At 40.1% G+C, this 15321-nt stretch overlaps 2 protein-coding genes across 6 annotated transcripts in view; both read right to left on the bottom strand.

Moving 5' to 3' along the window:
* Positions 1 to 4148, bottom strand: part of MAPKBP1 (mitogen-activated protein kinase binding protein 1) — a 58425-nt gene extending 54277 nt beyond the window's left edge. For all 3 annotated transcript variants that reach the window (XM_090270452.1, XM_090270454.1, XM_090270453.1), the window contains exon 1: positions 3628 to 4148. In XM_090270452.1, the coding sequence (XP_090126578.1) occupies positions 3628 to 3744 (117 nt within the window). In that variant the 5' untranslated portion in view covers positions 3745 to 4148. The remainder of the gene's footprint in view (positions 1 to 3627) is intronic.
* Positions 4149 to 8886: 4738 nt separating this feature from the next.
* Positions 8887 to 15321, bottom strand: part of MGA (MAX dimerization protein MGA) — a 97513-nt gene continuing 91078 nt past the window's right edge. For all 3 annotated transcript variants that reach the window (XM_090270451.1, XM_090270449.1, XM_090270450.1), the window contains exons 20-23: positions 14669 to 14780; positions 14166 to 14399; positions 12866 to 13042; positions 8887 to 11791 (exon numbers count right to left, since the gene is read on the bottom strand). In XM_090270451.1, the coding sequence (XP_090126577.1) occupies positions 10515 to 11791; positions 12866 to 13042; positions 14166 to 14399; positions 14669 to 14780 (1800 nt within the window). In that variant the 3' untranslated portion in view covers positions 8887 to 10514. The remainder of the gene's footprint in view (positions 11792 to 12865; positions 13043 to 14165; positions 14400 to 14668; positions 14781 to 15321) is intronic.

Genomic DNA, 15321 nt, shown 5'->3' with positions numbered 1-15321 from the left:
AGTGGGACAACTGTAATAGCACAAACAATAAAATATAAAAATAAATAAATTAAAAAATTTTAAATAAATGTTTCCCCACTACCAAATAGGTCTCAATACTAATACCTGGGCTCAAACACTGAGCAAAAATTAAGATCAGATATATTGCCAGTTTTTCTCCTCCATGAAACACACCTACATAAACTCTTTCCTAGAACCACATGTTAAAAGGCTCAAAGGTACCACCATACAATCAGGAAGGAGAAAATTTGGGGGGAAAAAAATGAGAGAAAGAGAAGAAAAAAGGTGGGGGGAGGGATATGAGAATTAATGAGACTCATATTCACAAAAACTGAGAACTAGAAGCAGGCTGCAAGTTGCCCTGCCCATTGTTTCCAGAAGGGATAATTTATAACCCAGACTGGATTAATGGCTATTAAGAAGGAAGATTTCAATACCTCCTTCACTTACTTTTTCAAAACCTAACAACCCTTTAGCACAGGTGATGCTTTTGTATCCCTAACTTAATCTTGCCTGCTCTGCTTGAGTCCATTTCTGTCCTTTGTTAAAAGAGAAAAATGACCCATCTCCCTCCACCTAAAAATCTTACAGAAACTTTAAGAAAAGCAGGTGTGGGGGTGGGATTAGCTACCAAAAGCACACACATTTGCTTCTTAAGGAAAACACAGCCTCAACTGAGATGAGAAGTAGAACTGACAATTGTACAGGATTCAAAGTTGAAGGGTGTTTACAACTGATAACTTTGAGTTATACTTCATCAAGACTCAGCAGATATGGCATAAAACCTCAAATTACTTCCAATTCTGTTATACTGCAGAGACTTCCCTCACTTAGTTTTTAAAAATCCCAGTTCTCATCTATTCTCTATTAATTTAAATCCCTGTCTCTACCAACTCTCACTTCAGCTTTCAGATATTTATTAACCATAGTTTGACTAGGTCTCTCCTTAACTAAAAAACCTTTAATGAGCATTACTTTCTGCATATATGTACTTCCTTGTCTCTCTTATGCTCTCCACACCTAACAAGGCTATACCGCTATTTTTTTCAATATTTTATTATTCTTAATTTTGATTTCTTGTCTAAAGAGATCACAAACTCTTTCTGATCATTTCCTATTCTTCTAGAATTCCAACTTTATCCCTACTATACTTGACATCTTTAAATTGTTCTCATTCATTTATTTATTTAGTATTTACTGCATTCCTTACACTGTACTAAACAGTGTGATGTAAAGGAAATGAAGAACATGGCACCTGACCTTTGGAAATGAAGACATGCATAAAAGAACAATTGGTTCCAAAGTAGTGGGGCTAGTCAGAAAAGGCCCTGTGGCTCCAGTAAATATAGAGTTGGATCTAAAAATAAGTGTAGAATTCAGTGAAAAGGCTACTTTAGATAAAAGGAACAATATGATTCAAAGCAGCAGGTCAGCTGCATCAAGGCCCTCTGTCACTTCCTTCTTTGCCCTTGCCCCCCAAAAGGAATATGTCTTCTGACCTTCAATTTTTATTTCAGAGTTTTTGTCCATGATTATAAACTCTGATTGTTACCAAGGGCCACCACAGATTAGAGCAGCTGACAAGGTTTTATATATCATGTCCTATTTGGGTTACCACAAGGCAGGCTTTTAGAATCACCTTAGATTTTCAATAAGGAGTGTAGGGAGTCAGACACTTGTAGGGCCCTACACACACACACAAACAGTTATTGCTTTTTAAAAATAAGCATCAGTACTCTTGCTCTGTCAAGCTATTGAAGTGTCTTTCAACTTCAACTAAGTATTTCCCTTTATTTACAGCTCTAGAACAATCAAAGCCATTTAAAGAGTCTGAAGCACTGAATTCCTATTTGATACAGAGGTGTTTAATGGTGATGCTAGGGATGTCCTTTTTCACTGTTTTCCTGGAGAGCTTCTCCTCTTGTCTCAGGACTCACAGTTCAAGCATCCCTTCCTCTGTGAAGTCTTTCCTAATTCCCCTAAGCTGACTTAGATTTCCTCCCCTGTGCTGACATTAACACCTTTTGTATATTTGTAGGACATCACTTACCAAACCATGTTGTAATTATTTATCTACAAGCCTGATGAGCCACAAGCTCTTTGATGGCAAAGGTAACGTTTTACTCATCACTGATTCCACAAAATAAACACTCGTTGAAGCATTAATGATGAATGACATGGGAAGTTTTAAAGAATGGTGACTGCACCTTCTGGATTCTAGACCAAAATTACAATAAGTATTAATACTGAAGGCTAAATTCCCATACACATTTACACTACCTATACAATTCTTGATCAGAAAAAGAGGCCAAAGATATGAGAAGATTGCTCTAATAGTACTGGTCATTGCCAAGTTATCAGTCAAGGTGTTTGCAGCACTGAGAATGACTCAACACAAAAAAATGAGTGAAGAGTCAAATCTAAGGAAGTTTCTAAGTTTCAGGCTCATTCTCCTGCATCTGGAGAATATGAACAATGATTAATTTAAAAGAGTGCTTGGAAAAGTCACTCTCTCCACTGCCAAGGAACCTGTGGCCAATTTCGATTTAATATGACCTCTTGAGAAGTTTACAGGAAAGCTGTTCACCTTCTGACCCAACTCAAGTAAGGTTCCGTTAAGGTAAGGGATGGGGACCTCAACTAAGTCCTCCCAGAACCCTGCCATGTTGTACATTAGCACTTGACATCATTCCTCACTGACTTTGCTCTTCTCTGAAGAGATACAGGCAAGGAAATAAAATGCTGCTGTCTCAAATGCCTCTCCCTGTAGCAATCCTGCACCACCCAAGACTACTACTGTGTTTATGCACTGCTAATAAAATGATACAAAGGTCTAACCTGATCCTGAGGGAAAAAAGCCATAGAGTCTCTCGAGGATTAAATAAATTTAGTAGACTTTTGTATTCCCAAAGTTGCGGGGCTCAACAAAGTTGAAGAAAACTTAAAAGCCAATACCCAGACAACTGAGGGGATGGAAAGGGATTTTACTTGGCCTCTGAGAATGGGACGTGGCTCTTGGCATACAGTGAATGAGATAAGCAATGTTCAAGGGCAAACCAGAACTGTCTTGTTGTTATCATCACTAATAAGTCAAGAAGCTCCAGTTAAATTAATTTAGGTCTCTTGAAGAGATAAATATGTTTTGACCCCAGGCAAGAGCATTTGCCAGCCAATTCCTCAGACTAGGTGTTGTAGCATATTTCCTTACGGTACTACTGTCTTACATAACCCAGTATGACACTAACACTGGCAGCTACGTTAGTCACAGCTTGCCCTTCACAAGATGTGTGACCCCCACTACTCTCTTCCAAGAAGGGAAACTGAGTCATAGAGTATCAACTGGCTTCCCCAAGCACAGACTTCAGTTTGTAAATGAATCCTGGTTGTCTTTGTCCTAATCCTCTTTCCATGAATGAATCTCAGCATGCCCAACCCTGTTGCTCTTTTTCCTTTAACCTAAAACTAAATCATTGCTTTCTTGAGAGGCAGAGATGGCACACTTGATCCCTTAGAGCCAACAGGAGCTTCTAGTTCTCCTCTTCCCCCCAAAAAGAGTAAGGTGAAAGAGGAACAAGGAGCAAAGCAGGGGAGGGTTGGGAAAGGGTGGTTCCCCATACCAGGACTCACCTTGGAGCTGAGGTCCTCTCGCCGGTTTCCTGCCTTACTCCTTCGTAATTTGATGGATGGGGATCGCAGCAGGTTCTTAAGCCGGCTGGTAATGGTTGACCCCTCCACGGCCATCATGATGAGGAGCCCCGGGACAGTCCCTGGCCCTATCCTGGCATTTGTCTCAACAGCAGCACTCCCTTTCCACTCCACAGGCTATTCCAGTATACCCTCTCACTGGCCTGAGTTGGCAGAGGCCACCTTACCGTCTGCCTAGCAGTGTCTGCCGCCCTTATCTTTAAGTATTGCCCTTACACCTTATCCCTCTCCTCCGCCTTCAAGTCCTGCACGGTTCCCTACGACGTTGAAGGACAGGCCCATGCCTGCCAGAGGCGTTTAAACTGGAGGGATGGGTGGGCCCTACCTAGTAGGGCTAGTAGCTGGCAGCTGGTCTGGTCCCCGTTAATTCTCGACTGTTCCCATGGGCGAGGCCACCAAGGAGTCCCTCAGGGGGCCTGGGTACCTGCGCTGGCAGGCGCACTCGTCGCGGCAGGGCTGGCTGTGGCCCGGCACCCCGTTCTGCAAGGGAGCCTCCCACCCCCACCCCCACCCCCACCCCCGACCCTCTGACGCTCGCTCTCGGCCCTCCACAGCGTCCCGGTGCTTTTCTTTCACTTCCCTTAGAAGCCCCTGCTAACTCGCCAGCGCCCCCGCTCGGACCCAGCCTCACCAGCCCGGGAGCCCGGGGACCTCAACGCTCACAGCGCCCTCAGGCATCGCGCTCTGTGGTTTCAGCTCCACGGCCTCAGCGGCGGCAGCAGCTATGGTGGCACAAGCGGCTCAAAACGCGAAGTACCGCCTGGGGTAGCTACGGGCGGGGGCGGTGCCGAGGCGGGAGGGCGCGGTCTGTATCCAGAAAGGCGTTCTGAGAGCGAACGAATAAGGTTTGTGGGGGCGTAGCCAATGGGAGGGCCTAGAAGCAGAGGACCTGGGACTCAAGAACCACAGATTCCCTGTCTAGAGGATGGTCAACAGAACACGGCTTCAGAATTGAAAGAACCAAGCGTTTTACGGTATTATGAAGCCTGATACCCCGAGAAATGCACTCCTCAGAGCCCCAATAAGACGGTAACTACGCCCCGAGAGTGCCAAGGTTGGCGATAGGGCCGGAGCTGAAACTAATTCCTAGCTCAGAATTTTTAAGATTGAGACACAGCCAGAATGCTCTTCTCCCCATCAACCCCAAGCACTGGGGCCCAAAGTGGTTAGAATAGTTGCTCGCCGTTTGTCTGGAGCGTTGATCTACGTAGAAATGACTCTCCGGAGAACTACTATTGCTAAGTATTAACTAGGCAACCTGATTGGCCATGCTGAAATAAAGGGAAGGGAGATGATTGCCTGAATAGAGCTTTAGGTGTCAGGGGAGGGGAAAAACACAATGAGATGTTTCTGGTTTAACCTCCAATTTCCCACTGCGCACTTACCCTGAGTTAACCAGGATATTGTGGCTCCAGATCTTTTCCTTGTTCCTATCAAAATTCACTTGTGGAACATCTCCCATAGTACTGCTACCTTGGCGAGATCACCGTCAAGTTTGCTGACACTAGTTTTAGCTTAAGCTCATGAGGGTTGTGGGGGCGCACAGAAATACCTTTACAATATTATTTCACAGGTGCCTTAGCATGAGATTTTCTAGGAGCCTTTCCGCCTCACTGCTACTTCAAGAAACTGCCTTATGAAAAGGTTAGCCTAAGCCAAAAGATTATATCCTAAGCCTAAGTAATGGTAGGATGTACCTGCCTCAACCTATCTAGATCTTTGTAACACCTGGTGGACATGCAAGCAAGAGGGAAGGCCTCCCAAAACTCATTGTTCTGAGTGGATCTTGTACAACCAAGTGGTAAAACAGGTAGGTGGTTCTGTGTATTCTTCTACATTATGAAAACAAGACTGTTAGGAATGTGCTTGTGTGTATTCTAACCACGTATTTAAAAATGAGATATGTAAAGCTCACATATCAAGTGGCCTCCTAGACCAACTAGCAATTTTCCGCCAGAGCTGAGGCTTCCTCTTCCCTTCAACCATGCACAAAAATGAAATTATAAAATGGAATCTTCACATGTATTCCCCAAATCTGAAGGAGGCAAGTCATTAACAACAGTATGAATGTGGGTTGGTTCCTTCAACTCCTTGCTAGCCTGCCCTTTTACCTCTGTGGTGGTAGGAGCCAATATAACACTAATAAATGGTGCCACCTGGTGTCCTTAATTGTGTGCTGCATTCACAGCAAGTGCCATCTCCATTCTTAAGGAATTGTCCCTAACTCTCTCCAGATCACTTTTGCATCCTCTAGTGGTTTTTATCATTCATGGCCAAGTAAAATGGGTTTACAGTGTCAGTCATTTCCCATGCAGTGCTACTGTTTTGTCCCCTTAGAGAAAATATTCCCCAAATTACTCATCTGAAGCTAAAGTTGCACAGGCAAATTCAAACTTTTTCATGTCTAAGATGATCTAGGTGAAAAGCAACTGAGAACAGTGTAAGTCCAGATACTTCCAGTCTAGGGCTAAAACCACACTTTTAATTCTTCACAATTTAGTCCAACCTTTGTTGTCTAGGTAACCAGGCAGCCTTTGAAGTGCCAATATGGGAATAGGATGGGCTGTTCCCAAGCTTCATGAATTAATTCCTCAGGAAATGACAGTTCCAGGTCCCTTATTCCATTCCCTTTTCTCCAGATTAAGTACTTGCCACCCCACCCTGAAAAATGCAGTTGACCATCCACTCTATTTCACTTTTTATTCTGCTGTGTATGTCCTAAACACATATATATGGTTGTAGCTCTAAAACAGGTGTCTAGGAAAAGATGTATGCACTTTGTTTTGCACTATGCTCATTAGACCAGATTTTTAAAATTCTCCCTAGGTTTAACATGTCAATGGGTGCAATTATAAGATCCTGGAAAACAGGCTAAACATTTGCTCATCAATTCAAATATTTATTGAGCACCTTTACATGCAAGGCACTGTGTAGGACAGCTGAGTGCAACGCTTGCAGTTGGAAATAGGATGGATCTCACAACAATGCTTCCAAGACTGCATTCCTATTTTAACAAACTCTCATCTAACAGCGAAGTTTACAATAGAGTTTAGTAGCGCTTAGATCTGTCTCAAAATCCCCAGTCATCCCATGGTTTAGCCATCTCTCATTCCACACACACCTCCATCACTAATCAACACTTCCATGTCTCTGTAGAGAAGTTGTTCAAGTTTAATATACAATTATAGCTCAATTCAAAAGTTGTATATAGCAAATTTCTAATTTCAAAAATGCATTTTTGATCTTTTCTCCAAATGGTAGTGAATCTGTATACCTCATCTTTAATTTTCTCTGCATCCAGCCATTCATATTCATGTAGGATTTCATTAGATACAATACATGAAGTTCTGATGCTCATACAAGTACTTTCTTCAAAATCAACAATTTTGTGCAAAAAATGTATTCTGATTCTTGGTTATCAATCATTCTCTATAAATAAAGTACCTGAAAAAATGCCTACACTGTGCAGTTTTTTTCTTTTTAATCTTCTGGAAGTCAGAAACAAGAGTTATCACCATTTTTTAGACTAGTCTTTTAAGTGCATTTAACTCTCAATTCACCTGATATCAATAAATACCTCAACCAGTATAATTAGGAGAAAAATTATACTACTAAACTCTGCCCAAATAATATATGGATTGTCTGCCTTCCTTATGTATTCAAAACATGTTATCAAATTTGTTATTAAAAGGCCTACTATCAGGTATTTCATTCATAATTCTTGGGGAAAAGACCTGCATTTACTATAAAATTATGTAATTTGTATGAAGTGTATATAACTGGACTTGATCTGTGACCCGTAGTTCAATCTAAAAGACTCCTTTAATATATTTTTTTTTTAAATCCTAATACTAATTAACACATATCTTGTTTAAGATCATCTCTTGTCCTTACCTGCTAAGACTATGTTTATGTCCTGTTATTCCTCAGGGTAACAGGTATATTACCTTGCACATATTGATACTATGAGGCTAGTCATGAGGCTAGTCTTTCTTCATTGTAGAACAATTTCTTGAGACATACATTTGCTGTCAAGTTGTACCAAATTTTGAAGTCTCCATGTAAAACATCCCCAAAGGGCATGTCAGACATTTTTAAAACAGTAAGAAATTCCTATGGTAAAACTACTTCAGTGGCATCTTTCAAATATGACTCAAGGCATTAGGATTCTCTACGCCAACTCAGCACAAACCTCCCAACATCAAGTCCTGCTTTAATTATTACAATTGATTTATTTCAAGTTCACACATTCTGCCTTCCACTCCCCAAACTTCTTCTGTTCTTGAGTTTCTAAAAAAAATAGTCATTTTTCAAAAGCAGAAAATGAAAGATATATATTTAATATATAAAAGAAAAGGCTAGATCTGACATAATTATATTCTTAAAAACATTCCATTTATTTACAGATGTATAAAAAGGCGAATTATTGGTCTAATGAGATCATGCTTCATAGAGAGTTAGGGTGAGAGCTCACTATTCTCCAGATTCACCTTCTCTCACTCAACTACATCTTTCATAATCACACATGATTTTCATAATTAGTTTCTCCTGGGGTAAGGTTAAAGGGTAAGAATTTTTGGAGATTTTAGGTTTCCAACTGCAGGATTGTTCTGAAGACTGAGCCCTCCTCAAAATAGCCCCAGTAATTCCTAGTTCTAAGAGGTCTTGAAAACACCATGATCTTGGGGGTTTGCAATGATATCTGCAGCCTTCCTTGAACACCAGGAATCATCTCTCATTTCCATCTTTGTACATCTCATAAACAGTCAAATATCTTTCCATCAAGAACTGGTAGTCTATAAAAAAGGGAACAGTGTACAGAAGCAGAATGGTCCTTCTTTTCCTGAGGATTATTTGCTCACTTGCCTTTTCCTTGGCTGACTCTCAAAAGCCATAACAAGAGCTTTGGGAAGTCAGGAAGAAATGGGGAGGACAAGACGAGCAAGGAAATAATGGGAAACGACTATACCTGGATTAAAGTAGTAGCATCTCAAAGGACATTTATTAGCAGGGAAGACAGATGCTGGACTCCTTGACTAAGGCATGAATGAGATCTGCTGGGTAAAGAGAAGTGGGAAGGATAATGAGAAGCTAAGAGACACTCATTACCTACTTCAAGCTTCTTCAGTAACCTTAGAGGAGGGAAGGTTAAATGCTGGATGAACAAGGTCTAGAAAGGCAAGCAGCACAAGACGAGAATGTGCTCCCACTGCAATTTACACAGGAAATTTGCCCACCCTTTTCAATCTGTTGATTACCAGAGTTATTAGAAAGGGAACCAACCATGGAAGTAATAATTCACTGGCTAGAACCATTCCAAAGTTGGTCTCACAACCTAGATCTGAAGATATGTTGAGTGGGATTTGGGACAGATAAAGAAGGCAGGGGATGTAAAAGAAATAGCATCACCTAGGCACAGCCCAGGCCCTGGAAGCTCTTGTGTTAGTATTTAATAACACAAGCAAATCCTGTCAATGAAGACAGACATGGGTTACATTCCAAAATATAATTATTTAAGAAAGGCAAAATGCAGCAGCTAAATCCCAGTCTATACATTTTCAGAATAGTGATTCTTGCCCCCAGGAGTTTCCAAGAGACCCCTCAAGTGCACCATGATTATTTACAAACTAGGTAAGAAACATCATTTCTATACTCAATACAAATCTCATCTTCTAGGTTGAAAACTTCAGCCTTTGAGAAATCTATGAAAACAACTATACAAAAATATAAATATCTTTATCTTTACAGGCTGTCAGTCCTTCCTATCCTGACAGCGAATGAGTGAAAAAGCTCTACAGATCATTGAACCCATGATAGCAGATAATAAAAAATATATCTTGTGATTCAAATACTGTCTTATTTCCCTGGTAAAGAGTGCCTACTGTGACTTTTCTTTACTCAACTTCCTGTGCAGATAATAGTAAATGAAACCTTCAAGCACCAGGAGGCTGGTGGGATTTGAGAAAAACCCAGCCCCACATTTTTATTTTGGCCACTGTCTCTGGTCTGGGGAGGGAATGCTTCTCATTTTAGCTGCCTCTTGAGCGACATGATTTGTGAAAGGACAGCTCCCTCTAGGCCTACCTTCAAAATACAAATTCCAGGTGACTCTGGTACTGTGAAATGGTCTTTTCAATGCCCAAAGACAGTAAGGGAGAACATCTCAAAGTAATTATCTTAGTAAAAGTTAAATGCATTCTTAATTTACCAGAAGGCTTGGACTAATAATTCTGATTGAAAAGGTGAGAGAATAGAAGCTATTTGGAATATAAAAGAGAATTTGCTGAATGACACCAAGTACTTCACTTTGGTATTCCATGGTACTTATCCCTCTCTCCACCTACTCCTGAAACATCAACTAAAAACTATCTCTTCTGGATCCCTTTGCACAAGTACATCACATTCCTTGGATTTCACACTTAAACAATAGCTATCAACTACAGTTCAGTCCATAGCAAGTCCAAAGTCTCAAGCAGCTTTTTCTCTGGGACGAAAAATCTAGGAAACCACTATGGATCTAGAATCTTGTTTTGAATTCCTTGGGTAAGAGGGGCACCTCATGTTCAGTAATGGATCACATCTTCTTAAGAGGATGAGGAGACCCAGCACTGCAAGTGAGGTAACACATTTTAACATGATCAGAATTTCATAGTAGTAATTTCTTAATCTGAGGTCAGCACCCTACCGCTTTCTCTACCACTGTCTACTGTATCTAAGTCAAGGATCACAGTTCTAAGACACAAATGAACAGATGCCAGCAGAGAAAGGTTTCCCCTCACAGTCTGGCTTCTGCCTGAGGACAAATAAGTTCATTTCCCTGTAGAACTTGGTGAGGACCCAGAGTTGCCCAATTTGGGCACAACAGGTGCCAATGTAGGCATCACCTTGTTCTCCCGGCATTCCTGGTCATTCCCTGTTAAGTTTATTTTGTGTCCAACTGACCCAACTTTGGCAGCTACAGGTGCCAAACAAGGCATCACCTTGACACTCTGACCATCTGCATCACTGGAAGGATTAGCTATTTTTAATCCTAGAGGTGCCAACTTTGGCATAGGCCTCCACAAAGTTTCTGTACTGCTGTTCTCTAGGCCAGCCTTCATGTGTAGAATGGGCGGTGAGGAAACACTGTCAGGCTCTGCAGGGACACCAGAAGTATTCTTCCCTCCATCACTAACTTTCCTGTGGGAGAGAAGGGAATCCTTTATCTCAGAGTCAATAACAATCTTAAGGACATCTGGCTCAGAGGATGGTTCTGCAATTTGTTTTTCATTCTCAGAAAAGTCATCATCTTCCAAGTGCAAGAGGAGGGGACTGGCAGAGTCACTCTCCCCTTGTACATCAGGCAAGTCTTTCAAACCAGTTCCCAAGTGGCCAACCTGGAAACTTGCTCTGTTCCCAGGAGGAAGTTTACTAATAAAAGCCTGTCGATCAACCCCTGGGAACTCTGTATCCATAGAGCTGGGCAGTTCCGCAAGGTTAACAGAGTCATCATTTAGTTGCTGATTAAGAAAGGCAATCTCATTGAGCAGAGAAGTCAGTGTCTCATCAGTATCATCCTCATCTTCCACATTAGTTAGCAATTCGCTGGGATCCAGTGCTGCTTCTTCTATAGCTGATGCTGCCTTTCTTAGTTCCATCTCTATGCTTGAGTCTTTGAGATCTTTCATTTTTAATTTATGAAATGAAGACTCCTTTGGCTTCGGTCTCTCCCGTCTTGATTCACTCTCCTTCCATTTATACTGAATCCCTCTCATATCACCAGAAATTCTTTTGGGTAAAAATTCTTGTCCTTCTTGCATACTGGAAACATCAACTATTTGTGGAAAACCAGAATCTTTATTTGCGAGAAAAACCTGTGTTGGACCCAATGCCATTCTACCATCTCTATGGTTGCCTCTGGAAGAGAGTCTACCTGAATCTTCAAAGGAGTTATCTTCATTCCTGACAGTGTTTTTCAGGTGGTCAGGTGGCTTGCCATCAGGAACTTCATGAGAATATTTGCTGCCACTCATGTCTACCAAACCTCCCTCTGTGGCCAGTGATGTCACATTAACGATTCTTGGCATCATAAATAAGTCGTCGTTTTCTGGAGTGGGGTGGGGGGAGAAAAACTTCATTTAGATCTACAGTAGTAAGCATCTCTCTCATTCATACCCAATGACCATTTGGGGAACTGCAGTTAAAATTCCAATCTACTTTTATCAAAATTAGTCCTTCAAATTATGGACCTAACCTAACAATAGGTAAAATCCAATCAAGACTATTTGATATTCCATCATTAATAAAAATGCTATTTAATTATTTTATAAAAATGCCTCCCAAGTTAATTATTTTTTATTTTTATTTATTGATTTTAGAGAGGATGGGAGGGAGGGATGGAGGGAGGGAGGGAGGAAGAGAGAAACATTGATTTGTTGTTCCACTTATTTATGCATTCATTGGTTGATTCTTGTATGTAACTGACCAGGGAATGAACCCACAATCTTGGCATTTTGGGATGACTCTAACCAACTGAGCTGCCCGGCCAGGGCCCAAGTTAATTCTTTATCTTGATGCAGACATACATCTTCATTCTGTTCACCCAATTAACTATTCTGAGAGAAAATGAAGCCCTATAGGCAGAACTGTAACAGAAAGAATAACACCTCCAGACTGGGTTTAGTAGTATTAGCATTAGTAAGGATATTCTTGTACCTTAATAGAAATTTAGGTGCCTAAAACCTAGATCATCAAAGTGAGACTGCCTTTTCACCTCTACTCCTTATCCCCAAAAGCAAGTGTTGCTCAAATTGAATCAGGCTGGTAATGCAGGCGTGAACTCATCTCTTAACTATAATACAAAATTAACAAATATTTATCAGTACCAAAAATGAAAACAATGACTCCTCGTCTTCCTTCTACTCTCATATCTTTTCAGTTCTTTTCCTAGTTAGAAATAACTAGATATCACAAAATACTTCCCAAACCCAAGTAAATAAAAGACCAATCAATACCACCGATAGAGCCAAATGTGTTCTAAAAAGAGGATCATCTCTTACTGAGGCACATGGGAATACAATAGTTCATCATCATTACAGAACACAAAGGCTTTCTCTGTCACGTTGAGATACCAGGGATAACTCTTTTTCACTATCCAGAGAGGACAAAACTTATGACATACCTGATTGAGCCACAGCATTGCTGGCAACTTGGGGCTTCAGATCTGCTTCTAATAGAGCAGGAGAAACAGTTACCACTGGTCCTGAGAATAGGGGACCTTTTAAGGTGAGCAATTGTCCTTGTGGAGTCATCACAATGTTGGCAGAGGTGTGTGGAGTATTAGGGGGTGAGGTATTTTCTGTAAGGAAGATAAGGGATTAATTAAGGATAAAAAAATCTTCAACTATTCCAAGTGTAGCCTATGAGTCCAGAAGATATCCCTAAAACCACATACTGACTTAAAAGGTAAAAAGTAAATTTCAAATTTTGTTAAGAAACCTCAACTTAGAATTTACTTTCTGAACTACTTTTCACTGAATAATGGTCACTGTCTACTAGTTCTTCGAATGATCAAAATTTGTTATTTTTGAGGAATAGAGCTATGGAAGCACTTTTCAATGGAATGCTTCTGATAGTCTTGATGGTAAATCTAGATGAAGACATGCACAATTCTACCCCTAAGCTTGCTTACCTAACAAATCATTTCAAGTTTCTAGACCTCAATTTTTCCCTCTGTGATTTGAGGTGACTGAACTAAATGATCATTATGATCCTTTCTTAGCAATAATGTCACTTGAGTCTGCAATGTTAAAACTAACTCGTATTTTAGTTTCCATCACTACTATCGTTAAGTTGATTTTAAAAACTAGACTTCCTGGTTCATACACTAGGCTACCCAAAGAGTAAAAATGGACATACCATCCTCTAAGGATATAAACAAATGATGTAAAATCAGTATCACCTCACTTCCAAAAATCAAGACAGGAAAGAGCAGTGAGTTAAAACCAATTTACTTTGTTCCTTAATAGCAATTCACTGATAGGTAATCTAATGGAAAATAGAGTCTAATTCAACAAAATTAAATTTAAAGGATTTTCCAACTTATTTGTCTCAGCTAGACCCAAACCTCCTCACAACTCATGAGCAGAACTGCAAGGAAATCAAGAGTTCATGTATAAAGTCTGAAAAGATGGCAGCCCCCCCCCCCCAAAAAAATATTCACTGAAACACTAAAGGGAAAATATGACTGTAGACTATATCAGAAGTAGGTCTTAAATGTTACCATGACTGGTAACTCCTTAGGATTTGCTTGAATGTAAAAAGCTAGAAACTGAAATCTAATGTAGTTAACGTTTGACTTTTTATACAACCCATATTTAATTCAATCAATTTTAACAAAAATTATGGCCACAAAACGTTCAGTCGACTAAACTAAACTGATGCTCATCTACATGAAAGAAAACAAAGACTGTCCCTCCTACCTGTGGCCTGGTCTCTTTTTCTGGAAAGAATCAAAGGTTTCCCCTTCCTGTTATTTATAAACATCTGTCCGAGATCTACAGATGATGCAGAAGATCCTTCTTGCTGTTTGCTAGTTCTGGGAGACACATCAAACTCATCTGATCCCATCTTCTTTTTTCTTTTTTGTGCCTCTAGTGCTTGTTGTTTTGCATAAATATACTCTAGCTTCTTCAGAACCACTTCTTCTGTCTTACCTATAGGTTGACAGGGAATAAATTGTCACTCTCTATATGACCCCACATAATAAGAAATAGTCAACTGAAATCCAGTTGATTTAACTACATTCCCAAAAACTATGTAAGGCAAGAGTTATTGTAAGCCAAAAGAAATGCCCCACCTAGTCAAAAGATAACTGCGTTAAATATGGGAACCAAGCCTTTAAGCAGTATCTGAAAGATCTACTGAGAATTTCTCCTTACAAAAGCTGTTGTACTCTTTACTAGACATCATTCATCTCTCTCACCTGAAAGAGATGACACTTTCCGTATCAAAATATTCCGTTTTCGAGTCAGAAGATTTTTCTGTCCTATTAACTTGTCAGCCTGATCTGTTAGTCCCTGAATTTCGCTGAATGCCTAGAACAGAAACAATGTCATGTCAATCAATTCACTTTTTCCTACAGAATTTCTAGAATGAAAATTTTTTAATCTAATATTTTAGAGAACTTTATAATGCCACTTAAAATAATTCATGACGTTTTAGAAATTATTTTTTGTTAAACTGCAGGTTTTCTGGCCTATAATTCTAGGGCACATGATATTTCCAAAAAGCATCACTGTGTAGTTAACATGTGGTTTTCACTACAAGGAGATACAAAACATTTTACTCTGCTTACATTTTAATAATCAACTTTTAAATCATCTCCTAGTCTAGTAAAATCTGGTTGAAATAACTGTTTAGAGGGATATGAATGCTCGCCTTGTATTCCCCTCCAAATTCAACTTTAAAAGCAATTCAAATGAAATTACCTTAGATATTCTACATGCAATCTTATAACTACTGCTAGCTTGAATATTTCAGATTTTCTTTTAAAAGGTCTGTTAACTGTTAAGAAGTACGTTAAACTATCACTTACGTTGTGCTTTTCACTGGGATAAACTGTTCTAAGTGCTATGG

Source organism: Furipterus horrens, unplaced genomic scaffold (assembly GCF_987537825.1).
Source record: "Furipterus horrens unplaced genomic scaffold, mFurHor1.1.pri manual_scaffold_3, whole genome shotgun sequence".
NCBI lineage: Eukaryota > Metazoa > Chordata > Mammalia > Chiroptera > Furipteridae > Furipterus > Furipterus horrens.
This window is presented reverse-complemented; position numbering and strand designations above follow the sequence as displayed.